A 27,275-nucleotide genomic window follows, 5' to 3' on the forward strand; every position below is an offset into this window, starting at 1 on the left:
CTTTCACTCATCCTATCTTTTGAGACAGAGTCTCACTTGGTAGCCAGGTTGGCCTGTAACTCCCTAGATTACCTGGGCTTTCCTCCTACCTCAGCCTTCAGAGTGTTAGGAGATTTGTCACTTTTTTTTTAACAGGATATGGTTATGGAACCCAGGCTGGCCTGGGACTTCCTGAGTGCTAGGATTATAAACACGTGCACCACACCTGGCTGGATAAGCTTTGAAGGGCATGGGGCACTATAAGCTTAGCTTCTTATTGTGCTCCAAATAAAATCTGACACTTAAAAACCTGGTTAACCATATAATCAGTGGCCTTCTATCAAATAAAGTCCATTCCTCACCATTACCTATAAAATCCTGTGAGACTGAGTTCCCCATGGTTTTTCATCTCATGTTGCTGCTTCCAGCTACTCCCCCAACTACTGACTCTCACATTCTAGCCCAACAAGTCGGCAATTATCAAATTTCAGTCCTTCTTCAGAGTCTTTTATGTACTCTTTTCTTTTGCCCAAAATTCTCTGCCTTTTGGCTTTTCCCATAGATAGTTAACATCCTCCTCATCCTCAAGCCTTGGTTTAGTTACTTTTCCCCTGACCACAACCCTCTATCTTTTCATACTGTTCTTTCAGTGGAAACCAATTGCCTCTCAACTAGGGATCCCCCCAAGCTGGGTATAGTATTACATATTTAATTTGTAATGCTAACAGAGTATAGTATTACATATTTGTAATGCTAACACTCAGGTGGTTCAGCAGGGTCTCCAGCACAAAGCGGTCAGTTATGAGTTCCAGGGCAGCCTGGGCTATAGAATATGAGTCTGTCTCAATAAACATAGCAAAACTAAGACTCAAAGAATCATTTGTTACCCTTTAATCTCGGGAGGCAGAGGCAGGTGAATCTCTATGAGTTCAAGGCCAACCTAGTCTACAAGAGCTAGTTCCAAGACAGCCTCCAAAGCCACAGAGAAACCCTGTCTCGAAAAACAAAACAAGACAAGACAAAACAAAACAAAACAAAAAAACATTTGTTTGTTCTTTTTCTTTCTGGTGTTCATCTCTTTGTGTCTGCCTTATTTTCTGTTATGTCCCTGCAGCAAGGCAGTTTCTGATACTTCACAGTACTCAGTGTCTGTTATTGTACTCAACAAAGTGCAATTTGAGCAATTCCCTGACAATAAGTAGTCTGACAGGTGAAACTCACTGGAGAGTGGGTCCTCAGGGAAACAAGATCATGTGAACAAAGGCCTGTAGCTGGCAAATCACAGATTGAATAGTCTTATTGTATTAGGAGCTTAGAATACAAGACACAGGGAAACATCAGAGCATCATAGCTCCAGGTTCTGGCCCCCGTCCTCGGGTGCTGGGCAGAAAATTGCCCTTGTCCAGATTATAGATACCTGTCCACAGCTGGATCAAGGCTGAGGCATAAAATCCTGCCCACCCACCCACAGCTGTCTACAGAAGTAGCTTTACCTAATCTTCACCAATCATCTAACTCCTGGCCTGCTGTTTTGGGCAGAGACATAGACGCCTAGAACTTAAGATAAGACTAGAAAAACATCTCACAGAAGCACAGAAAGCAAAAGTCAAACCCAAGCATCATCTAACAAGTCACAAAGCCTTGTAGCTCTAAGTTTGTGTTCTAAGCATAGACAAGCTCTGCACACACCACTTCCTTTCCTTTGTTAGCATACCCTCTCCTCTTCCGCCTCCCTGTTCTGAATCTTGGATCCATTTCTCTTCTCTAGACAGCAAGTTTTCAGTACTCTAACCACTTTTCTGGTCAAAAGGTCTTTCCCTAAATCTGCGCTTCGGCACAGCTGTCCCCTGTAGAGCTCAGTCCCAAGGAGCCCTAAGTAAGCTATAAATCTCATTTTCAAGTGTAGCTTGAGATGTAGCTTTTAGAAGCTGAGAGCCAGGAAGGGGTGGGAAAGCTACTCATAGTCATGACCCAGATCATCACCCAGAGTATTTCATAACTTATTTTCTTAAGTACTTTAAAAAGATTTATTTTTATCTTAAGTATATGAGTGTTTTCTGTATGCATGTATGTGTACTCTGTGTGCCTGGCTCCTGTGGAGGCCAGAAAAGGGCGCTGGATCTCCTGGAACTGTCATGTGGTTGAGAACCAAACTTGGGTCCTCTACAAGAGCAGTAAGTGCTCCTAACTGTTGAATCTCTCCCCTGCCCTTATTTCTCTTTTTAAATCCAGGAAAACAGGGCTGTTCAGCCTTTCCTCCATGATATAGATGCTAACAGTGGGAGAGAAGGGTATCATATTCAGAATGCAATGGTCTGAGTCAGAAATCCTGGGAATTTCTTGTGGGATGTTAGACAAGCCTCTGCAAGGCTCCAAACCTTAGTTTCCTCATCTGTGTAATGGGGGATAATTATAAATCTCATAGAATGGTTGTAGGAGTTAAATAAAATGTATAGAAAGTAATTTTTGAAACTATACAGTAGTTAGCAGATGAGGTAATATCAGGATTGCCAAGAACATAAATGAGAACCCAATAAAACAAACAAACAGAAAAATCATTCTGAGGGCTGGAGAGATGGCTCAGCAGTTAAGAGCACTGGCTGCTCTTCCAGGTTCAATTCCCAGCACCCACATGGCAGCTCACAATTGTTCGTAACTCCAGTTGTGAAACACCAACACACATGAAATAAATAAAAAATTTTTAAATTACTTTAAAAAAAAAGCTTTCTGATTCAGATAAATGAGAACTAAGGAAATAGACAAGGTCGGGGAAGCTGGCCATGATGACTTACACCTGTACTGTCAGCATCTGGGGCTGAAAGAGGAGAATGCCACCCATTTGAGACTACAGAGACTTTCAAGTCAGCCTGGGCTACAAGGGAAGAGCTTGCTCCTCCCTACCAGAAGAAAAGGCCACAGAACAAAAAAAATTAAGGTGGGTGAGTGGCCTGGGACTCAGCTAGTGAGGGCTGACTGTATCCATCTCTTCCCAGATCTTTGTTCAGAGTTGTTAAATTGAGTAGCTCAAAATTACACTGTGGAAGTCAGCAATTTGTTCGCCAGCTTATCTCCAGAAAATGTGTGAATGGCTAAAACACTACAGATAGATTCCTGAGGATTCATACCCTAAAGACCTAGTAGAAAGAAAGATAACACAAAGCCAGCAAGAAGAAAGGTGTTTCCAGCAGCAGTCTCCTGAGAAAGAAGTGAGGCATAGTTGTGACGCCTGAGCCAGGTTTCTGTGGAGCTCTGGTAGGTCCCTGGAGAGGGAGAATGGTCTAATAGAAAAATACCAACCTGTGGATTATACTGACTGGGAATGTAGCCATCTCGGAAGTAAACCACAGCAACTTCTTGGCCATCCCTGAAACACAGGATGAAAAAAAAGCTTTATTACTGATGTGTTTGGGGGTTCAGTCTATATCAGGATGCATCAGAGTACATGTGACAGTCCACAAGGTAAACCTGGCTGGAAGGGGTTCATTAGAATTAGTGGAAGCAGAAACCTAGTATTTCTATTAAAAACAGGTGTGCAGCACACAGTGTGTTAAAATATTCTAGAGGGAAACAAGAAGGTTAGCATAGGTAAAATTAAAAACACACACATCCAAATTTTTGGCTGAAAGAATCCCGTGATCAGCAAAACAGAATTGAATTTTGTATTTCTACTGCTTGAAGTAGCAGAAATCAGTCTAAGATTTCTTAAACCAGTGGTGGGGATGTGCAAAAACTTGACTTTAATTAAAATAAGTTCTTCCCCTTTCCCTTGGCCTATTTCATATTATCTAGTTTATCTAAAAAGTAAATAGCACATTTTGAAATATCTGAAGTGGGATTGTGAAAGCCCATGGAGGTTCTTAACTTTTTTGTTGCTTTGTTTTTTGAAACAGGGCCTCTTATATCCCAGATTAACCTTGAGTTCACTTTGTACCTGAGAATGAACTAGAGCCTCTGATATTCCTGTTTCCACTTCTCAAACGTTAGAATTATAAATGTGTGCCATCACGCCTGGCTGCATTCTTTTGTTTTTATGCCAGCTCTCACTATGTAGTTTTCTGTGTACCTGGAACTTTCTATGTAAACCAGTCTGGCCTAGAATTCAGAGATCTTCCTGCCTCAGTCTCCGGAGTGTTGAAACTAAAGGCATGTTCTACCATGACCAGCCCTGGCTAGGTCTAACTATATAAGTTGCAGTACCACCCCAATATGTTGTACTAAAGCTACAGTGTGGTGGCCCATGGGGAAATTAGGACCTGGCTTAAAAGACAAATCCAGGCTACAGACCAGAGAGTGGTAACCAGATGGATTAGAAAAAGCCTGCAGCCCTACCCACCCAGCCCAAATGCTCAGGCCTATCGAACAGCCACAAAGACAGGCAAGAAGACTTTTAGAACCCCAGGGTTATCTTGAAGGACGATGATGCACTTATCCAGAAGGTCAACAGTTCTGATATATACCGTTAGAAGCAGACTGTGGCTAGGCATTTCTAAAAATTCCTAGAAGGATGAGATGTTTCAGAAATTAGGAGAAAAGAAAACAAGCTATCATATTTCCCAGAAGAAAAGCTCTTTAGTGACAGGAGGTATCAAGAGAGGTTCTTAACCCAGCTGTCTAGCGGCTCCTTCGGGATGCTTACATGAACAGCTTTCGGTTTTGGTCTAGAGAACCCCTTTCAGAGACATCTTCAAATCTTCGCCGGATTACATGGATGTTCCTGGGAAAGAGAGGTGAGAAATCAGAGCCAGTGGGTGCAATGTTTTGAATGACCACGCCTGAAGGTCTCTTCCTTTACTTGCCTGTCCAGTAGCTCATTCTCTATGGCACGCTGGTCAAATATGTTCCTTTCTTTCTCTTGAGCAATCAGTAGTACCACAGCACTGGAGAAAGAGCACAAGTGAGCAGAGCCTGCTACAGAGCTTGTCCTTCCTGCCACTCCCTTAGAGCGGGGTAGGAGCACAGCTTCTCAGGAGCCCTGCTGATGCAGGCTGCAATCCAGCACTTGGGGTGAGGTAGGGACAAAAAGATTGTGAATTTGAGGTCAGCCTGACCCTGTGTCAAAACAGAAAGGAGGGACTGAGGAGGTAAAATGCTTGTCATGCAAGCATAAGGACCTGAGTTTGAGCTCCAGAACCCACTTTGAAAAAAAAAAGTAGGTAACATTTCTGTCATCCCATCACTGGGGAAGCCGAGACAGAGGAATCCCTGGGGCTTGCTGGTAAGCTAGTCTAGGCAAATTGGTAAGCTGCAAGCTTAATGAGAGAATCTGTCTCAAAACTAAAATGGAGACACTGAAGAACACACTAGACATTGACCTGACCTCCACATGCATGTACACACAAGACAGACAGACAAAGAGAGACAGAATATAGCTTCTCTACAAGAACAGATGACGCCTCAAGTTAGGATTGTCTGAGGCAACAACACATTTCTGTTTTGTTTTTGTTTTTTTGAGACAGGGTTTTGGAGGCTGCCCTGGAACTCGCTCAGTAGACCAGGCTTGGTCTCGAACTCACAGAGATCCACCTGCCTCTGCCTCCCGGGTGCCTGGATTAAAGGCATGTGCCACCACCGCCCGGCAACAACACATTTCTTTAAAACAGGAAATTTAGGGGGAGAAAAGGAAGCCTCTCTTGTCTGTTCTTTATGGAAGATGAAATATTGTAATGATGTCAAATATCTGTACAACTAAAAATTGAGATTTAAAACCATCTAACCTCACCCATCTTTTTCTCTAGACGACATCTTGAGCCATGTATGATGGCACACTCTTGTGATTCCAGCACTCAGGTAGTAAAAGCAAGAGAATTAGGAGTTAAAGACAGGCCTGGGTCAGTGATGGCACATGGCTTTAATCCCAGCACTCGGAAGGCAGAGGCAGGAATATCTCTTGAGTTCAAGGCCAGCCTGAACTACAAAGAGAGTTCCAGGACAGCTACGACAGCACAGTAAAAAAACTAAAACCTATTTTGAAAACAAAAACAAACAAGACAAAACAAGACTGGCCTGGGCTACATGAAACCTTACCTTAAAACAAGCAACAGAAACCCTAGGACAGTGATACAGTGATTCAAAAATCTGTCTGGGAGAATAAACACCAAGGAATGTTTTGTAAATCAACAAAAATGCTGGCGTCAGATGCTAATGACTGCATTATCACACAGTAAAGGATCTGATCCAAGAGGGGAGTTCTTACATGAAAAAACAAAAGAGCTAAATGGAACTCTCCAGAACCAACTACAAACAAGCCATCATCTCTGGGGACCGCTCAGCCAGTCTGTGATATCCACGGGGCCACATTTGGTCTCACAATAATGGGATCACTAAGGTTTACTAGGCCTTACTGCTCCTTAGAGAAGTTCCTTGGAAAAGCAGGGGCTTGCACTTTGGCTTAGTATTCTAAGCATATATTCTGACCTGCATTGACTGGTCTCTTAATCTACCTGGGCTTTTTCCAACCTTAGCTGAGCCTCTTAGTCTAAAGTGTGTTCACCTGACTTCTTCCTACTTGGCTACTTCAAGTCAAGAGGATGGACGGAACATTTAAACTGAAAACTGACTTTAAGCTGGGACCTGCAAGACACAATGGCAGTGGTTTTTCAGAAGCCATCTTGCCTTGAGAGGCCCAAGGGCTTGTTCTTCATTTTGTACCCTGAACCACTTGGCTCATGGGTGTTTCGGTGGTTGGGCAGGATGGCATCCGGCCCAGGATGGCTCACCTCCAAGAAGAGGCAAAGGAGGAAGCCTAGAGGTTAAAATGGCATTTCAGCCTTTGGCTAATTAAGTCAGCCTCTCTACTTGCCAAACAAAGGGAGTCAGACTCAGAAAACACATTCTACCTCCCATTGCCTTCAGCTCTGAGAAATGTGGACTCGGAAAGTTGTCAGTTGAGGAAGGTGAACTGGAAATAGCAGGCTGGCTGGGAGACAGGACCCAACAATGTTAGTCGTAGCTCTGACAGTGGCTTGTGGTGTCCTTGAGCAGGTCAGTCATCTTCTTTCCCTGAGCCTTAACTGTCTCATCTATGAAGTAGATGTGTCAGTCAGATCATATGTCCCAATCTTTTAATATCAATAATCATCCTTCCACTCATTCTAACTATATGCCCTGCATTTTACTGTTGTTGTCTTAAAGGTTTAGTTTTATTTGTGCATGCATGACTGCATGGTTGTATGCCATGTACATGCAGGTACCCTAAGAGGCCAGAAGAGCTAGAGCTAGAGATGATTGTAAGTGACCCTATGTGAATTCTGGGAGTCAAACTCAAGTCCTCTGGAAGATCAAGAATCACTCAGCCACTGAGCATCTCTCCAGCCCGAGGCCCTATGTTTTGAAAGTATTTGTTCAATTGAAATCATAATTTTACAGATGGTTGTGAGCCACCCATACGGGAAGAGAAGCCAGGTCCTTTGCAAGAGCAATAAATGTTCTTTAACTTCTAAACCAACTCTGCAGCCCCACTGAAATCATAATTTCGGTGGTGCATGTATATAACTCCCTACTTGGGAGGTTAGAACAGAAGGACTGTCATGAGTTCAAGGCCAATGTAGGCTATGTAACAAGACCCTGTCTCCAAAACGCAAACAAGACTGGGGATGTAGCTGGGTGGTGGAGTGGGAATACTCTTCTGGCACACACAAGGCTCTAGATTTGATTCTCAGCATGACAAAAATATTTTAAAAAATCAAAAAAATTATAATTTAATTCTCAGATTTCTTTTTCCTAAAAACTGTTTTTTGAGGCAGAGTCTTGCTATGTATTCCTGGTATGACACTGACTATATAACTTAGACTGGCTTTGAACTAAAAGGCCAGCCTCCTATCTCAGCTTTCTGAGTACTGGACTTACAGGTGGGCTTTTTGTTTGTTTGTTCTGTTTTTGAGAAAGGATCTTGATATATAGAGTTAGCTGGCTTGGAACTTGCTATGTAAACCAAGCTGGCCTTCAACTCATAGAGCCCCACTTGCCTCTACCTTCTGAGTGCTGAGATTAAAGGCATGTATATCACCATGCATAGCTCAAGAAAAAAAAAGTCCCAGTGAAAAGAAAAGACATGCCAAGGTCACGTGCCTGCTCAGCACACGAGCCTCACCCACTCTCACAGTGGGTAAAGCCAGTACCTGCTCGGGGCCACAGCGCCCTTACCCACCAGTGCCTAACTCTGGGTGCATCAGTGTTTCCTCCCCACATTACTCCTGACCTGGCAAGAGACTCCTTCTGCAGTGCTTGCCATTGGCAGTTTCTCAGGTGACCCATCTCCTGACGTCGCTTTCTTAAAACGGAACCTGGCAGAGGATTCTACCGGACATACTGTTTGTCCAACTTGTAAATGCCCAGAACTTGAGGCTTCTTGGAACTTAGTGAGGCTTAACAAGTCTAGGAAGGCTCGCTTGGAGGCAACAGTGCTAATACACATGCAGGTTCCAGGAACTTAGCTCTGGGTTTTACTACCATCTCACCATCTGACTTCAAGTAAGTCACTGCACCTCTCTGAACCTCAGTTTCCTGATCTGTAAGACAGGGAAGAGGAGCAGCACCACCTCAGAGCACTCGTTCTGAGAGCTCAGTGAGACTCTGGGTGTGAACACTTGGCACAGGTGGAGTGTGCTCACACTGCGCAGCTGCTAGCAGTGGCCTCTCAACTATCTGGAAGTCACTTACCTAGCATCTTCACACATCTGGAACATGGTTGAGAAATAGGAAGAAAGCAAAGAAAACACTTCTAAGCAGTTAAAATGGACACCATAAAATTCCCAGATCAAAACTGACATCACAAGAGGTCCTCATGCTTTTTGCACATGATTAGAGCAACCAGGATCCCTGTTTTCCCCCAAACCACAAGTTGGGGGGCAGAGGGAGAGCCTCAGAGGATTCCTATTGCCAGCACACTGTCGGCAATAAATGTAAAAGTGGATGTTGAAGAAGCCAACATTACAGATAATGTATGGAAACTTAAAGCCAGAGGAACAGGCACTTTCTGACCCTAGGTGGCACCAGTGTATTACAAGACGCAATCACTGCTGATGACCCTCACTCCACAAGGAAACTAAGTTAGAGTTAGCATCTCTTCTTTAGAAGGAAACCCAGAACTCCACTAAAACAAATCTGGCACTTAAATGAGTAAGTTTATATTCCTAGAAACAGCCCTTTGTCCCCTACTGATGTCTAGCAAAGGAGAAGCTGCCCCACCCATGAATGTTAGCACTAAAGTAGGATACGACTGCCACCTTTCCACATTCTTACTTAGCTGAGCCATAGAGCTCCCAGGCTTTGGCAATCCCCAGGGCCAGTCCCTTGCTGGGATTATTGGAGAGGATCTTGGCAGCTTCTTTGGTCTTTTTCAGGACGTTGAGAACATGTCTGGTGGAAGAAAGACGGCTGCTCAGTAATTGGACAGACCAGGATACCCTTCTGCCATGACCTCACAGATACATACATATAGGAACAGGCCAGTGCTTAAAGGCTCCTTACCACCATTCCTGAAGCATCCATCAGAGCTGGGATGCACTGAGCCATCTTTACCTAGATGTACATCCCCAGAGGAGTCCTGAGCTCCTGTGTGGCCACCCCACCCAACTCAGTTTCTAAGGGAGCAGGAGCCCCTCAGGTGCTATATGGAATCCTGCTGCAGACCATATGGAATTGTAATGACCTGAAGCATCCTGATGGCTCGGAAACCACTACTGTGGCCCTGTTCTCAGACGGAAGCTTCTGATATGTCAGGACCCTCCTATCAGAGGCCTCCGGAAGGCTCACTCTGAGCCTGGAGTGTTACTTTGCATAGTGAGGAGGAGGACCAATATGCCATGAGGTCTCTTCTTTCTCAGCATATAAGAGATCTGATTTCAAGTAGAAAGCTGCTATGGAGAGAAGATGGAGGCATGGAGAAACCATGACTCAGGGCCCAGGAAGGTACAGTCACAGGAGGAGATCCTTGGCTTAGTCAGTGACTATAGGTCCATTGAGCTCTTCCCCAAAAATGTGCTCCGCAGCTGCCCTAGGAACCCACCGGTGCACAGCAGGAGTCCGGGAGGCCAGGCCCCCAAAGCTTGCAGAGATAGTGTTGATTTCAATCTGTTTCAGGGCTTTGGAGCCATCTGCGCTGCACTGGAACATGTAATCTGAGCGATTCAGGCCCAGGAACACAGTCTGTGGAGAAAACTGAAGGCTGAAGACACTGGCCCAGGGGCTGACTCTGGAGGACTAGCCACACTGCACTCTGCAGAGCCAAGGAGGACCACCGAATACTCCCAAACCCAGATGGACCATTTTGTCAGTCTCAAACTGCTCTCTGGAATGTAGGCCCAGTCAGGGGTAGATTCCTATGAAAACAGACTGAGGCCACTTCTAGTAAAAACAAAATACCAGAGATAAGGGAGACAAGGTCCAGACAAAGGAAGGGCTAGGAATGGTTACCTGGGCTATGCCCTCTTTCAGGACTTGCTTGTAGATATCAAAGAGGCGGGCAGTGTAGTCATCCTTTTTGATAGTGCTAGAGAAAAAAGAACATTTCCCAGGCTAAAAGAGATCCTTCAGACCCAAGTCCCACCCCTACCCACCCACTCCTAGATACTTTCTAGGTCTTGAATACCCATTCCAATCAAGCAGGAAGTAGTGCCTAACAATCTACTCTAGAGCCAGGTGACCTGGGTTCAAATCCAAGCTCTACTAGCTACTGTGAGATAATTTCAGGGAATCCCAGCCCCTCTCTGGTTCTTAGTTTGTTTAACTATGAAGTGAAGAGGAAAATAACTGTTTTTAATAAAATAGGCTTGTAGGGAAAAGTAAATGATACAGTTTAGTTTTTAAAATTCAAACAGCTTAAAGACTTGAAGGGTGGTAAGTTTTCTGACTGACATCAAGTTAACTCTCCATAGCTTCCCCTGCACTCTGTCACCTGCCAGATAAGTCTTTCCGCCTCCATGACAGTCCCCAGGGCAGTTTTCTATGTGCCTGCAGGTTTTTCAGGCCCAAGGTTTACTGCATTAGCTAATCCTCGTGTGATACCATGCCTTGAAGAAGCCTCGCTATCCCTGTCAGATCCCTTTTCTAGGTGCTCCCAAAGCACTGTGACCGTCTCCTTTACAGAGCTGACTAGAGATGCAATTTCCACTTTATTATATGGCAACTAATGCCATCTCTCCCACTGGATAGAGACCTCGTGAAGGGTGGGGCTAGGTCGAAGTGGGCTCAGCATCTTAGCCCAGTGTGCTGCTGTGGCATGTGTGCAAAGGGCTCATCCAGGATGGATCTCTGGAGCCTTAGGAAGAAGCCCAGGAGTAGTCTGCAAGCCATTAACACCACATTGTTGCTCCTCAAGATTTAGGGCAAACTCTGTCCCCAGCCAAGCCAGACTTGTAGGCTGATCTAGTTACAAAAGTTTGTGGTGAAGCCATGTGGAGTAGGCAGGCAGCCATCTTGAAGGCTCTCTAGAGGATAGCTTCTTTCACTGGGGCCTTTCTTAGCCCTTGGTGAGGAAAAGAGTCCCCAGATGGACTTTAGCCACCTAGAAAAGTAGGATACATTTTCTCTTCTCTGAAGAGGGGATGTCTTTCAACCCCAGGCTTTAGGTTGTTGTTTTCCCGTAGGGGCTAGCTGTGATGGGTTATGGTGTGTGTGTGTGTGTGTGTGTGTGTGTGTGTGTGTGTGTGTGTGTGTGTGTGTTTGGGGCAGATCTCCCACATAAATCACATTGTCAAGTGTAAATGGGCTAAACCAAGCTGCTCGTCATAAAGCAAGCTGGTCCAGAGGAAGAAGGTGGTAACAGAATTCACATATTCATGATCCACTAGATTGCTGGCTCCAAGGCAATGGTTTCCAAACTTAATATGATTATTATCCCTTCTCACATTCAACCTGTTACCAAAGAGCACATCTGAGAAATATTTGATCTCTAACAAAATAATCTAGTTTTCCATTGAAAACTTAACCATAGATACACAATTACACACATAAAGTACATATATAGAACATTATATATACATTTAATTATAAAATAAGCAATTTATATTTAATTCCAAAATTAATCAAGAAATTTCACTTGCACCAGGACCTGAAGTGGGGAGAAGAAGATCTATGGAGAAGGGACAAAGGAGTGACTACCTATTTGAATCTTGAGTATAGCTCAGTCTGCATTTTGTCCTACCCAAAGATATGAGACTTTAGGTGACAAGAAAAGGTCATTAAAAACATTAAACACATCTTCTAACAGAAGGATAAAAGAAATAAGGGCCTTTGCTTGGAAGTTGACTTTAAACCCCCCCAAACTCTCTTTTCTCCCCAAACCAGGTCATTTTCCATAATTCCAAATGGAGACCTTTTAAAGGCATTATTTTATTTTATGTGTATGAATGTTTCACCCATATGAGTATAACTTCACTTTATCTAGTGCCCAAAGAGGCCAGAAGTGGGTGCTGGATCCCTGGAACTAAACTTATGAAAGGCTGTGAACCACCATGTGGGTGCTGGGAACTGAACCTTGATCGTAAGAGCAGCAAGGGCTCTTAACCACTGTGCCATCTCCAGCCCTCCCTCCCCAATGGAGAATTTTGTCATGGGAAGCAGGGGTCACCGATCACAGAATCACAGCAACCTTAGGTCTCAGCCAACCTCATTTTGTAGACTAAGAAACTGAGGCTTTGAGAAGGGCCTTCCTTTTGCTTGTCATACAGAGAACAGTGGAGTCAGGATTGGAAGGCAGCTCTCCTCACTCTTTTTCACCTTGTTTTCCTCTCAGGGGTACCTGCTCCCCACTCTGCCACATTAGCTAACACAGTGACAACTCATGGCTCCCAACCTTTCCATCCCAAGCTTTTTGCTCTGCTGACCCCAGAGGCCTTAGCACTTAGTACCTAGACAGAGTTTGTTCCAGGAAGGTCGAGTTCTGGCTGACAGCATCCACCAGCATGTTGAAATCCATCTGCACAGCATAGGCCTGCTCCAGCAGAGCACTAGGGACTAGTGAGGGGAAGAGCGTGAACGGGGCATAGGTCACCACCTGATCAATGAGAAAGTGGAGCAGAGAGAGTGCACTGTGAATGGGCTATCTTCTTGCAAAGTCGGGTCTATGCATAACAGTACACGCTTGCAGAACAGAAGTTATTTCAGGAAGGGAAGAGATGAGAAAAAAAGCAAGAAAGGGTACAATGACAGTTTCCAGGTTCTGTGACAATTCTACAGGATTTTCTTTAAATGAGAGGCAAGCCACAAAATAAAAACTCCTACAAAAACTAAGTACTTACTACATGCAAATTATTGTGCTGACTGTATACAATGGGTTCATCATGTAATTCTGTGCAGAAGGTACTACTGTTATCCATACTTAGCAGATAAAGGACTTGAGACAGACATTATGTAATAGGTCTAAAATATATTCAGCTGCTGGTGTTTGGATTTGAACCAGGATGGTTACTAAACCACTCTAACACACTCAAACTGCATGCTCATCCATACCCGCTCTCCCCTCCTATGCTCCTGACTGATACTTAAGCCAAGTCTATCCCCACATCAGGAGCTCACACCCCAGGCCCCTGACCTTCTGACTGGGGTAGAGGGAAGAGCCTGCTGGTAGGGCTGCTGAGGTGAACTGTGGCTCCTTGAATAGAAGCCAGTAGTGCCATGTCCTTGTCCCAGAAATGACAACTCAGGTTAACAGTGACCTTTAGTTACACTCTGGGTTCTTTGAACTTTACATGGTCATGAAATCAAAATGCTATTTAAGACAGCTATTCTAAAAGGGAGAAATGCCTTCTGAGATTTCAAACAACAAATGAACTGGAACTTTGGAGATAATAAATAAACCTGGACCTTGAATTATTTACCCTCTGAGTTAGTATCAGTTTGCCATTGTGGCAGAAAGGGTTTATGGTGGCAGAAGTTTCATTAATATAGTTACTTTAAAAACTGCCTTGAACTAGATAATACAAGCAATTATATACAATTTAAAAGAGCTCTAAATAGCTGGGCAGTGGTGGTACATGCCTTCAATCCTAGAACCCAGGAGACAGAAGCAGGCAGATCTCTGTGAGTTCAAGGCCAGCTTGGTCTACATAGTGAGACCCAGGACAGTTAGGGACATGTAGAGAGACCCTGTCTCAAACAAACAAATAATAAAAGAGCTAAGGGTATATAGTGAGAAGTATGTCTCAGTTCCACTTTGGCCCGAGTCACCTAGTACTCTTCCCAAGACACAATGTACACTTGTGTCAGATAGCTTTATAACGGATATGTATGTTTCCAAATACATCATCTCCTTTTTACACATGTAGAAAGATCTGGTCTCAGAAACAGAGGAACAGGGTTATTGCAGGTCATGTAAAGGGTGGCCTAACACCCAAAGTGCACGTAAGACAACAACAGGTTTTCAGACTCAGGACTCAGGAGACTCCTCTCTCAACAAGTCCCATTCAATCTAAAAATTTCCCAGAGGTTTTCTGCCAAGCCTTCTCTCTGCCCTGACCCCAGAACTCATTGTACCTTCTTGAATTTAGGATGAAGAGCACATAGTTGTTCTCTGCTGTCCATAGGCCAAAGAATGAAACAAACAGTCTCTCACTTTTTAGAGAAAAAAGTAGCACACATATGACAATAACACTCTGCTTTGTTACCAGAAACAACAGGAATGGAGAGATGGTGAGGACAAGCAATTGCATCTTAGCCCACAGGCTGGCCTCATTATTCACCCTCCTTTTAAAATTATCTTACTATTTATTTGTGTGTGTGTGTTCTATGGCATGCCATGTGGAGACCAGAGCACAATTTCTGGGAACTGAGTCTTTCCTTCTACTACTAGGTTACGGAATCAAATCCAGACCCTAAAGCTTAGTGGCAAATGTCTTTACCCACTGAGCCATCTAGTGGCCCAGTCTTGAACTTCTCCTGATTCCACTTCCCCAATGTTAAGGTTATAGGCACGTTATAGTTTGATTTAGATAGTTAAGCTGTGTAACTTTCCATTATTATTATTAATTATTATTATGTTATTTACATGTGTGTGTGGTGTATATACTTGCTCTTTTTTTGTTTTTTTGGTTTTTACGAGACAGGGTTTCTCTGTATTGCTTTGGAGGCTGTCGGTCCAGCCCAGCCTCGACCTCACAGAGATCCGCCTGCCTCTGCCTCCCGAGTGCTGGGATTAAAGGCGTGCGCCACCACCGCCCGGCTGTGGTGTATATACTTATTAGTGTGGGTGACTACATGTGTATTGAGAGTTGGGTGTCTTTTCCTTGACTGATCTCTACCTTTATTTGTTAAGACAAGGCCTCACTAAACTTGAAACTCAAATGTGACAGAACCAGCTAGCCAACAGACTTCAGAGATCTGCCTGTCCTCCAGCCCTGTGGCCTCTGAAATCTGAGCTCAGGTTCTCGAGCTTGCTCAGCAGGCATTTCACAAAGCCCATCTCCCCAGCCCCTACTGGACAGAGGGTATTGTTTTAATGTTGTCTCTGACTTTAAAAAATGCTGGTGAGGGGCTGAAGAAACTGGTCAAGAGCAACAGTTGACCTTGCTGAGGACCTCGGTTCAACTCCCAACACCCACATGGCAGCTCACAACCATCTAAAACTACAGTTCCAGGGGACCTGAAGTCTCTTCTGCCCTCTGTAGGTAGCGCACATACATTCACTGGGGCACATACACATACACATAAAACAAAATTAAATATTTTAAAGTAAAAATGAAGACAACCCTAACAAAAATTTAATGATGGCTTGCCTCTGAGGGAAACAGGAGCTGGAGAAGAGGGCCTTTGTCTACACTGACTGCTTTTGAACAGTACACCTAGCTCATGTGTTACTTATTCAAAGCGACCTCCCTCCGGTACCTGAACGGGTTGGTCTGCTATGCTGATCTACAGGGGAAGGTCACAGTCCTCTCTGCCCAGTACCAAATGCCTCGTGGCATTCTGATTTTGCCTATACACCCACTGACAAGCCCTGCCTGGAACATTTTGACCTCTCCCTACTTTGGGACCCCTGCCATACTATTACTTTGCCCCATCTGTCTTTTAAGCTCCAATTTAACTATCATTCTCCATTTTGCCTCCAATCAAATTGAATTACTACTTCTACCAGGCATCCTGGGAGAGACAGTGAGGTGGGGATGTGCAGAGCACGGCCTCGGCAGCCAGACTCTGCCAGTCTTCCCATGATTTCAGTGACCTCCCTCAAGTTACTTAACTTCTCCGAGCTGTGACGTCTTCCTCTCTGCTGTGGTGCAGCTTGAATGAGTCAGCAATTCCAAAGTGTTGAGAATAATGGCTAACACACGGTAAGTGGTAAGTAAATGACAGTTGATGCTGCACTGCACACGGGCCACACTCCTCCTCCAATGACATTCCCTAATTTTATTCTCTGGTACATTCTCCAACTAAACCCTGTGCTCCAAAGGTGAGAACCTCTGGCTGACTACCTAGTCTTCCACGTCAAGGCTGTATGCAGACAGAGGCAGGGAGAGACTTACTTTTTCTCTCTCTTTTTAAAATATTTTATTTTAAATGAATATTGTTATTTTGTGTGCATTGGTGTTTTGCTTGCATGTATGTCTATGTGAGGGTGTCCAATCCCCTGCAACTGGAGTTACAGAGAATTGTAAGCTGTCATGTGGGTCCTGGGAACTGAACCCCAGTTGGTGATCTTAACTGCTGAATTATCTCTCCAGCCTCAACTTTTTCTCTTGATTAGGAATCTCATTGAGGAGGGCCAGAAAGGCAGCTTAGAGGATAAAAACAAAACCAACAACAATAAAACTGGATTTAGTACTACACATATGTTATCCTAGCACTCCTAGGATGAGATGGCAAGCAAGGACAGGAGAACTATTTGGAACCCCCCAGGCCAGCCAGCCTGGAATATACAGTACAGCAGCAGAAAGGTAGAAGGTGAGAACTGATTCCAAAAGTTGTCCTGACCTACACATGCATACCATGGCACATGGGTGCCTGCATTCACACATACGTGCATACACAAACTCATACGCACAATAATAATTTTTAAGTAAAGAGAGCTGATGGTGGATGTCCTTCTGTATATATGTTTCACTTATGGATTGATGAATAAAACACTGATTGGTCAATAGCCAGGCAGGAAGTATAGGCGGAGCTACCAGACCAGGAGAATTCTAGGGAGAGGACAAAGAGAGAAGTTGCAAGGGAGAAGCCATGTAGCTGCCAAAGGAGTAACATGCTGGATTACAGGGAAGCCACAGCCTCGTGGCAAAACATAGTTTAATAGAAATGGGTCAACAATTAAGAGAGCGCTAGCCAATAAGAAACCCGAGCCATCAGCCAAACAGTGAACTACCCCCATTTCCCCAAAGAAAGAAGCCTCTTTGAGGACTGTGCCTTTTGTAGGTCCCATTAAATCCCAGAAAGATTAAATATTAAACTTTTATATGATACCCATTTACTAATGAAGAACAAGAAAACATTCCACCTTGGTTCTGATAATTCATAAACCTGAAGTTTCTAGACCAAGCAATACTATTTCCAAAACCAGAAGTCAGCCAGGTGGTGGTGTCAAACGCCTTTAATCCTAGCACTCGGGAGGCAGAGGTGGGCAGATCTCTGTGAGTTTGAGGTCAGCCTGGTCTACAGAGTGAGTTCCAGGACAGCTAGGGCTGTCACACAGAAAAAGAAAAACGACAACAAAAACCAAACCAGAGGCCGGCCTTGCACAGTATCGGGCAGCTCTTAGTAATGGCCATTCTCATGTACTTGAACTTCAGCTAGTACTTCCTGAGTCTGGACAATTCACCAGGCTCATATCTGAGCCACACAGAGACGGCAACAACAAAAGAATGTGGCTAGGTTAAAGAAAATAATGCTGGCACCTCTTCATTAACCAGCGTGGGTGGGGTTAAAGCAAATGGCGGGGAGAAAGAGAGAGAGGAAGGAAGCAAGAGAGAAAGGAAGGAAGCAAGAGAGAAAGGAAGGGTGGAAAAGAAAAGAAGGGAGCAAAAGACAGAAAAGCTGGTCTAGCACATGCCTTTACACATGGACAGAGGGACAGAGGGACAGAGGGCTGGTCTAGCACATGCCTTTACACACGGACAGAGGGACAGAGGGACAGAGGGACAGAGGGACAGAGGGCTGGTCTAGCACATGCCTTTACACACGGACAGAGGGACAGAGGGACAGAGGGACAGAGGGCTGGTCTAGCACATGCCTTTACACACAGACAGAGGGACAGAGGGACAGAGGGACAGAGGGACAGAGGGACAGAGGGACAGAGAGACAGAGGGACAGAGAGACAGAGGGACAGAGGGACAGAGGGACAGAGGGCTGGTCTAGCACATGCCTTTACACACAGACAGAGGGACAGAGGGACAGAGAGACAGAGGGACAGAGAGACAGAGAGACAGAGGGACAGAGGGACAGAGGGACAGAGGGCTGGTCTAGCACATGCCTTTACACACGGGCAGAGGGACAGAGGGACAGAGGGACAGAGGGACAGAGGGCTGGGCGGGGCAGCACATGACGGTAAGCACAGCCACTCAGAGGCTGAGGCAGGAGAATAGAGTTTGAGGCTGGCATAGACTATACATCTCAAAACAAACAAAAACTTGCAGTAATTATTCATGAACTACTGGAAAGGATAAGTAAGACACTAAGCACAGACTGCCTTTAGGAGAAGGAGTTGGGTAGACAGGGGATGTGGAACAGAGGGCTAAACAACTCTTACAGCTTTTGAATTTAGACACAGGAAAATGTTATTGAATGTTAAGTTAATTTGTTGCGAAGTAAACAGATTTCTTTTTGTTTTTTAAATTATTTATTTTATTTTATGTGCATTGGTGTTTTTGCCTGCATATGCATCTGTAGGAGTTGCAATTATAAACTATGGTGAGCTGCCATGTGGGTGCTGGGAATTGAACCCAAGTCCTCTGGAAGAGCAGCCAGTGGTCTTAACCGCTGAGCCATCTTTCCAACCCCAGCTTTGTTTTGCTTTAAGGATAGTGGTTTTTTTTTGGTTGCTATTGTTTTGAGATAATATTTCAGTATGTGGTCAAACTGCTTTCACATGATCCTCCTGCCTGTGACAAAGCCCAGCTAAAGAAGGAGATGTTTTAAGTTTGGATACATTGGTTCTGCATTTACAAATTAGTCCTAGAGAAACACATACAGCTGCCCAAGCAAGCATGCATGGTTCTTTGTTGTGCTATCTGCAAACATAAAAGTTCCCTAAATAGCCATCGGTACAGGAAAGTTAAACTGTGATTCATCCACACTGAAACACACAGCAGAATCAAACTGTCCTTGAGTAGTTAGTTACCTCTAAAATGTGTCAGTGTGCAGCCAAACTTTACGACAAGCAGTGAAAGTTGGGAACACGGATGGGACTGTGTAGAGTTCTGCTCTGAAAGTGTCAGCAGTTTGTAGTTGTTACTGCAAGTGTCATAGAAAAATTGTATATTCAGGACAGACCCAAATCAGCATATCAGTGCTTCAAAAACTGGGAAAGTGTGCAGTTAACACAAGCACATTTGGCTAATACATAAGTAAGTGAACTGATAATTTGATTAAGTTTTGACCACATAACATGTTAACAATAACAGGAAATTTGACTATCTTCATAATTATGACAAGCATAATACCAGATGATAATGTATGGGCAATAGTAGGTATCTCTAGCAAAGTTATTTCTTAAGAATGATACACTAAGCTGGGTGGTGAGATCTGCCTGCCTCTGCTTCCCGAGTGCTGTGATTAAAGGCATACGCCACCACCGCCAGGCTAAACTTCTTTTAAAGTAAGTATTTGCATCTCTGTGAGTTCCAGGCCGGGCTGGACCAACAGCCTCCAAAACAATACAGAGAAACCCTGTCTCGTAAAACCAAAAAAAAAAAAAAAAAAAAAGAAAGAAAGAAAAAAAAGTATTTGTAGAACGAAGGCTGTAAGGTAAGAGCCACCCCTGAATTTAAACAAAATTTTGCCTTTTGACTGCCTTCATCAGTTTATTTAATAGCCTATTTTTAATTATAAAATAAAATATGCTAGAGCCGGTGGTGGTGGTGGTGCACACCTTTAATCCCAGCACTCAGTGGTCAGAGGTCAGCCTGGTGTACAGAGTGAGTTCCAGGACAGTCAGAGCTACACAGAGAAACCCTGTCTCAAAAAAAAAGCCATAAAAACAAAATAAAACACTAAACTGCTGCCTGACAAAATGATATATTTAATGTACCAATGAGTGTTTAATCTTTGCATTACAGAACAGATACATTCAAATACTATTAAGTGTTACTGCATATTTATAAATGTGACATAATTATGACATTAGGGGAAAGTATGACTAAGAGCAAATAGAATAAGCAACTAAGTGAGAACTGAATTTGGCCGTTACTTTTAAACATTTAATTTCTTATAACTCTTGGCAGTAAAAATAAACTGATATTGTTTTATCAAAACATGTAGCTAGCCCCCATAGAAGGCTAATTTCTTCAAAAGAGATTTAAGACACATTGCTAAATATAATATATATGGTTCAACTTGGATTTTAAATTACATATACATGTATATTTTATATTTTAAATTATATATAAAGTACATAAATATATTCAAAAAAGCTGAAAGAGTATATATATCAAAAACCAAGTCAGGCATGGTGATGCATTCCTAGGACCCCAGCACTTAGCAGGGAGAAGCCCTGAGTTCAAAGTCCTCCTGCTCTACACAGTGAGTTTTAGGCCAGTTAGGGCTCCATGATAAGAGTCTGTCTCAAAAACAAAACAAAAAAAGCAACTGCAGAGAAGACAAGTTATTGGGGATGCTTGATAAATAACAGCTCCCCTGACAAAGTACTTCCTGGAAACTATCTCCTAATTATCTTATACAGTCAATTATATAATAATATTGTGTTCACTTATTGGAGGAAAGTACAACTTACAAGAAATGAAGTAGCTGCCTAAATTACACTTTAAACCCCAGATTTAAGTTTGATTACTACAGCATGCTGCTTTTTACTTTGCATACTTTTAGAAATCAATTTTAGTTATTGAATAAAATAAAGGAGAGACGTGGCCTTTGGTTCAAAGGGGCTGCCCCCACCCTGGGAGGGTGGGCTCTAAGCGGCATGTTGAAGCTTACATGTGAGGAGCTGGGACTCTCTGCAGATCTCAGCACCACGCCCTCAGCCAAAGCACGGTCTATGGCCTGCTGTGCCAACTCCTCAAGCTGCTTCTCATCCTGCAAGATGCTCCCCCAGCTGGCAGCCATCCCAACCTGTGAAGACAAGAGGGCTTGGTGACAGAAGGCCTAGAGCAGCCATTGAAAGATGGCTACATCCAAAACCATGAGGCTTGACCGGTTCCCATGGAGGGGCAATTGTGGCTGGGAACAAACTGCCTCCTCTTCCTCCATGTGCACAAACAAGTTGACACAGTGTTTCCATGGCTACTCACTCTCTCTTTGGATTCTCAGTAACAATGGCATCACTCTCACAGTGAGGAAGCAAAGGTTCAGAGAAAAGAAATGACTTGCTCTAGACAATGCTAGCTGGTGTTTAAGTCCAGGTCTCTGGACTTCCTGACCAAAACTCCTCAATGGAGACAGAGGCACTAACGCCATATGTGACTGGAACAAGTAACTTCCCCTCCCAGAACTACAGATTCCCTACCTGTGAATAAGTGGGAAGGGATAAATGAGTGGTTTCCAAACCTGGCTTAACATTCTGGGTTGCTTGGGGAAAAAAAATTATTACTGAGGAAGGGGTGGAAACTGCATTTTAAAATGTTTTCATAAAATGGAAACCATTGTAGCAAATCGTTAATTTCTCTTCCTTCTTCCCTCCTCCTCCTCCTCCTCCTCCTCCTCCTCCTCCTCCTCCTCCTGTGACAGGGTTTCTCTGTATTGTTTTGGTATTGTTTTGGAGGCTGTCCTGGAACTCACTCTGTAGACCAGGCTGGCCTTGAACTCACAGAGATCCAGCTGCCTCTGCCTCCCTAGTGCTGTGATTAAAGGCATGCAACACCAACACCCGGCTTAATTTCCCTTCTTTAAATCTTTGTGTGTGTGTGTGTGTGTGTGCGCGCGCGCACGCGCGCGTACACGCAAGTCTCCATGGAATGCTTGGTAGTCAGACAACAGCCTGCAAGTCAGTTCTTGCTTTCCATCATGTGGGTCTCTGGGATCAATCTGAGGTCATCAGCCTTGGTGGCAAACACCTTTACCTAATGAGTGATCTGTCTTGGCACAAATTTCCTTTCTTATTCCAACAACCTGCATCAGTAGACCTCAAACAAATTACATAGTGAGTAGGAAGGAAACTGTGGAATATCATAAAATGGAGATAAAGAAGTATCACTGTGATTGGTTCAATAAAGAACTGAATGATCAATAGCCGGGCAGGAGTTAGCCTAGCTGGGACTTAGAGAGGTCTTGGGGAAGAAGAAAGGCAGAGTCGCCAGCCACCTGTGGAAGAACCAGGATGGGCAGTACAGAGTAAATGAAACTGAGACATGTAAAAGAACGTAGATTTTAAAATATGGGTCAATTTAAGTTATAAGAGCTAGTAGGACAAGCCTAAGATGCATCAACAGTTAATTTCTCCCTTACCAGGAGCCAATTTTTCTTTTAATTTTTACTTAAATTAGAAACAATCTTATTTTACATACCAATCCCAGTTCCCTCTTGTCCTCCCATTCCCCCCACCAATCCCCCATCTCACCCACCCCCATCCACTCCTCAGGAAGGCTGAATTAGGCCCTACCCGTGTATCTAGATTGAGAGAGTATCGGACTCCCAAAGTCCATTAGTGCACTAGGGATAAATGCTGATCCACCAGAAGCCCCATAGATTGCCCAGGGCCCCAAATGACACCCATGTTCATAGGGTCTGGTTCCATCTTATGCTGGTTCAGGTCTGTGAGCTCCCACTTGCTCAGGTCAGCTGTTTCTGTCGGTTTCCCCAGCATGGTCTTGCAGTGTACTGCTTGGAGGCCAGAAGAGGGCACCAGATCTCATTACAGATAGTTGTGAGTCACCATGTGGTTACCAGTAATTGAACTCAGAACCTCTGGAAGCACAGTTAGTGCTCTTAACCTCTGAGCCATCTCTCCAGCCCCTAGCCAGGAGCCAATTTACTAGCACAAAACAATTACATCTTTATGTGGACATTATCACCACAGTATAAAAGGAACAGAAAGTATTTTTTTTTATCAAGCCTCAGTGGAACCCATGATAATAAAGGAGCTTAAGCTAGCATCACAAAATCACAGGCAATGTACCCTGTCAAATCCTTTTTTCTTCTTCTTCTTTCTAGGAGAAGGTGTCTGAACAGGTTGGGGAGGAGACGAGCCAGAGAGCAGGATTTAGTAGATTCTCCTCAGCGTCAAGCTCAAATAGGGAGGGGCTCAGAAAGTATTTTTAAGAAATCACATTATTGTTTTTTTTTTTTTGGTTTTTCTGTGGCTTTGGAGGCTGTCCTGGAACTAGCTCTTATAGACCAGGCTGGTCTCGAACTCACAGAGATCCGCCTGCCTCTGCCTCCCGAGTGCTGGGATTAAAGGCGTGCGCCACCAACGCCCGGCTGAAATGAGGGGGAGGAGAGAGGGAGGGAGGGAAAGAGGGAGGGAGGGAAGGAGGAAGAGAGGAAGGAAGGAAGAGAAATCACATTATAATCAGGGTAGAAATATCCAAAACCCAGCTGCCCAGCCCAGTGAAGGAGATGTCCTCTCTCTGCTTGGCTGCCAGAGGTGCTCAGATGTACACCAGCTCCTCCATTCATTTTGTAGCAGGTTTGGGGTTCAGAGGATCTGGATAAAAATCTTGGAACATGACTGGAGAGATGGCTCAGTGGTTAAGAGCACTGACTGCTCTTCCAGAGGTCCTGAGTTCAATTCCCAGCAACCACATGGTGGCTCACAACCATCTATGAGATCTGGTGCCCTCTTCTGGCCTGTAGGCATACATGCAGGCAGAACACTGTACACACTAAATAAATCTTTTTTTAAAAATTCTGAAAAACCATCTTATAACTATTTTTGTTTAATCATTTAATCCTAAGAAACAAACATGACTGCTCAACTCAGTGGTTGTCAGGAAGAGAGTTAGACAATGATAGATAACTTCCCATCATTTTCAGCCTCTGTTTCCTTCTCCTCATGAATGAGCTGGCTTTAGATAATTCATCTAAGTCTGCCAGGCTCGCACAATGCTTTGACAGGATGAGCATGTGATCTCAAGACGTCCAAACAATGGGAGACAACAGTCATAGTAAAGAACAAGACTCTTCTGGAGTCAGACAGGCCTGGGGTAAGCCTATTACCTGACTTCCCGAGTAAGTAAGGTCACCGTGCACTAAATGAGAAAAATTAATGACATTTCTAGCATGTTCAGAGTTTCTAGCAGTCACTCTTTTTTTCTTATAGGGAAAGACGTGAATCTGGATAACTCTATAGAGGTTTATTATTTGAGCATGCTGGTACATTGTCTATGATCCCAGTGGAAGCAAGAACATTTCTTAAAGTTCAAAGCTAGCCTGAGCCACATATTGAGTGCCAGGCCAGCCAGGGCTATATAGCAAGGTAATGTCACAAAAAAAATTATTTATTTACTTACTTACTTACATACAGAGATTTGCCTGCCTTTGCTTCCAGAGTGCTGGGATTAAAGGTATGCACCACCACTGCCAGGCTTAAAAAATGTTTCAAGTACGTTTTATTAATTTTTTTTCTGGTCAGGATCTTGCTATGTCATTCAGGCTGGCTTCCAACTCAGCAACCCTTTGCTCTCCCAAGCAATGGCATCACAAGAATGAGCCACCACACCCAGCTGAAGAGTTCGCTGACTATAAGCTCTCCGTTTTGAACGCTGCAGGGCATGGTCCTGGCTTTGGTGAGGACTCCCTGGCTGACAACCTTTCAATAGTGGGCATGCGAGCAGAAAGGAACAAATAGTATGACTCAGACTCACTCATTTCAACTCACTCCTATCTCACTCCTTCCAGGGGCAGCTTCCTGGTGATCTAGGGACAAACCACCAGGCCTCACCTCTTAAGAGGTTGGACCAAGCCCAACACATGAACCCATAGCAGAGTGCTATACATAGGAACATGTCTTGGCTGTACCCACTTCATAAAAGCAGTGAGAGACTTGTTAGAGGTCATACAGAAACCTAGTGACAGAGCCAGAATAGGAACTCATGGCTCCAACATTGGATCAGCTGGACCTCCATTGAGTGCCCTGTCTCTACACACTCAGAATTCCAAGGCTATCTGTTGCTGGGCTTTGCTGAGCTGACAACACTGCTAACGCCAGGCTCTTGGCTAGGTGCTAGGGACATTAACGATAATTACTGGGTGGGATGGTAGCAAAGGCCTGTAATTCCAGGACTCAGAAGGTAGAGGCAGGAGGACCATGAGTTTGAGGCCAGCCTCGCCTACACAGCAAGACCCTGTGTCAGTAATAACAGTAACAGAGCTCAGTGGGTAAAGTGCTGGCCACACTTGCGGACTTGCTCCCCAGCACCCATAAAAGATGGCCACAGTAGTGTGATACTCTTCTGAAGTCCCACTGCCAGGGAGGTAGACTTCTGGAGCTTGCTGGTCAGCGAATGTGAGCTCCAGGGTGGTAAGACCCTGTCTTTAGGAAGTGAGGTAGAGGGCTAGGGAGGTGGCTCAGCAGGTAAAGAGCTTGCCATGCAAGCACGAGGACCAGAGTTCAGGTCCCCAGAGCCCACAAAAATGCTGGGCAGGTGGGTGTGGCCTTAATCCCAGAAACTGAGGAGCAGAGACAAAGTGGAGAGTGATCAAGGCAGACATCTGGTGTTCAGGTTCCACATGTACATGTGTGCAAACACTGAGACATGTTTGCACACACACACACACACACACACACACATACACATCCCTGAGGAAAACAGTGTTGACTTGGGGCATCCATGCATACACATGCACACAAACACTACAATAGTAACAACAACTAGAAAACTGCTAACTGGGCCTCTTGGTTTCTTTCTAGAGATTTAACCCTTCTGTGACTTATTCGGCTGATGACATTAAGTTTGTGTTTCACAGCAAGTACTTCCCCGATTTTCAAACAGAGCATTTGGCTGCTCCGGGCATGCGCCCTCTCTGACGAATCTCACCCTGGCACCCAAGCCTCCTACATCCCATCTCTTCCAGTCCCGTGGGTTCTGCTGACTAAATGAGCGCTTTGAATTCCTCTACGTCTGCCTCCACTGATCTAGCCAAGCAATGGCCAACCCCTCCTCTCCCTTAAGTAGATTCAGAGTAGTAAAAAGGCATCTTAAGTGACTGAGACACACCAGCCTCTCCCACTTCCCGGTCTTGGCTGACGCTGGTTTCCCTGTGGCTTAAAGTCTCTCCCATTGAGCTACATGCCCAGCCGCTGTGTTCCTTCTGGAACACTCGCCCCCAACTCCCGATTTAGTTTTGGAAGACATCCCTGAACTTCTCTCTAGCCAGGTTCGTACCTATACCATAAAAAAAGCATTTGTCTTGATACTTCTCTGCTAGTACTAGATCATAGTAGTGATGAATGAATCACCAAGAACTTTAAAACGTCCACAGAGAAATCCGGTCGGACTTTAATCCCATGGGCGACGCCAGTGCGGGCTCAGGGCCTCGAGCTACGATAGGGTCGCCGGCCTTGGCTTGTTCCCATGATGGGCCCCGTTCATTCCCCATCCCTGAATAAAGTTTGGTCCAGATCTCTCCCGGTTTTTGATGGTGGCTTTTTGAATTTTTCCTAGAACTCCGGCTCTAGCCTCGCTGACCGCGTCCGAGCTGGAAGCAGGAGAGCTAGAAATCTAGGTTCAGCACGCGCCAGCCCAACCCCTCACTGGACACTAGTTTTCCCGGTGCCGGCCGCCGTCCCAGCCACCGCGTTTGCCCGCCCGCCGCGTTCCAATCGCGCTCAGACCCCTCCCTCACAGCTCTCCTCCCGAGGAAACTTGACCCTCGCCAGCCGCCGTCGCCGAGCCCCGACCTACTCGTTCGTTGTCCAGCTGCTCGCCAAGCTCAAACTCCTCACGCCGTTACCCAGGCTCAGGGGGCGGGGCCTTGGCAGGACCCAGTGCGCCTGCGCAGACCGCCTCGCAGGGTTTAAAGAGGAGGGTGGGGAAGAAACCTCGCGTCCGTGCCGCTGGACGGCGGCCGAGAAGGGGCACTTTGTGAGACGCGGCCTGGGCGTTAGGGATCCATTGGTTCCCTGGGGAACAGACTTCGGGAAGTAGGGAAGGGGTGTGACTACATCGGCGGGATGCTGCTTGTAGGCTTACATCCCGGAGAGTCAGAGCCAGTGGCCTCCTGTGAGATGCGGACACTCAGTGTAGAATAGGGTGTCG

General features: G+C 44.9%; 1 protein-coding gene across 3 annotated transcripts in view; it reads right to left on the reverse strand.

Annotated features, from left to right (window-relative positions):
* The window catches only part of Gss (glutathione synthetase), a 31,876-nt gene extending 4,856 nt beyond the window's left edge, over nucleotides 1-27,020 (reverse strand). The window contains exons 1-9 of one of the 3 annotated variants that reach the window (XM_040733073.1): nucleotides 26,922-27,020; nucleotides 21,058-21,192; nucleotides 12,828-12,973; nucleotides 10,393-10,468; nucleotides 9,986-10,125; nucleotides 9,220-9,336; nucleotides 4,776-4,856; nucleotides 4,616-4,693; nucleotides 3,277-3,343 (exon numbers count right to left, since the gene is read on the reverse strand). In XM_040733073.1, coding sequence (XP_040589007.1) covers nucleotides 3,277-3,343; nucleotides 4,616-4,693; nucleotides 4,776-4,856; nucleotides 9,220-9,336; nucleotides 9,986-10,125; nucleotides 10,393-10,468; nucleotides 12,828-12,973; nucleotides 21,058-21,186 — 834 coding nt within the window. In that variant the 5' untranslated portion in view covers nucleotides 21,187-21,192; nucleotides 26,922-27,020. Of the gene's footprint in view, nucleotides 1-3,276; nucleotides 3,344-4,615; nucleotides 4,694-4,775; nucleotides 4,857-9,219; nucleotides 9,337-9,985; nucleotides 10,126-10,392; nucleotides 10,469-12,827; nucleotides 12,974-19,246; nucleotides 19,360-21,057; nucleotides 21,193-23,194; nucleotides 23,376-26,921 lie in introns of those variants that run through there. The other 2 variants (XM_040733072.1, XM_040733074.1) reach the window with 2 other exon arrangements.
* Between the last annotated feature and the right edge of the window lie 255 nt (nucleotides 27,021-27,275).

The sequence above is a fragment of the Mesocricetus auratus genome, unplaced genomic scaffold (genome assembly GCF_017639785.1).
Source record: "Mesocricetus auratus isolate SY011 unplaced genomic scaffold, BCM_Maur_2.0 Super-Scaffold_100028, whole genome shotgun sequence".
In the NCBI taxonomy this organism is placed as follows: Eukaryota; Metazoa; Chordata; class Mammalia; order Rodentia; family Cricetidae; genus Mesocricetus; species Mesocricetus auratus.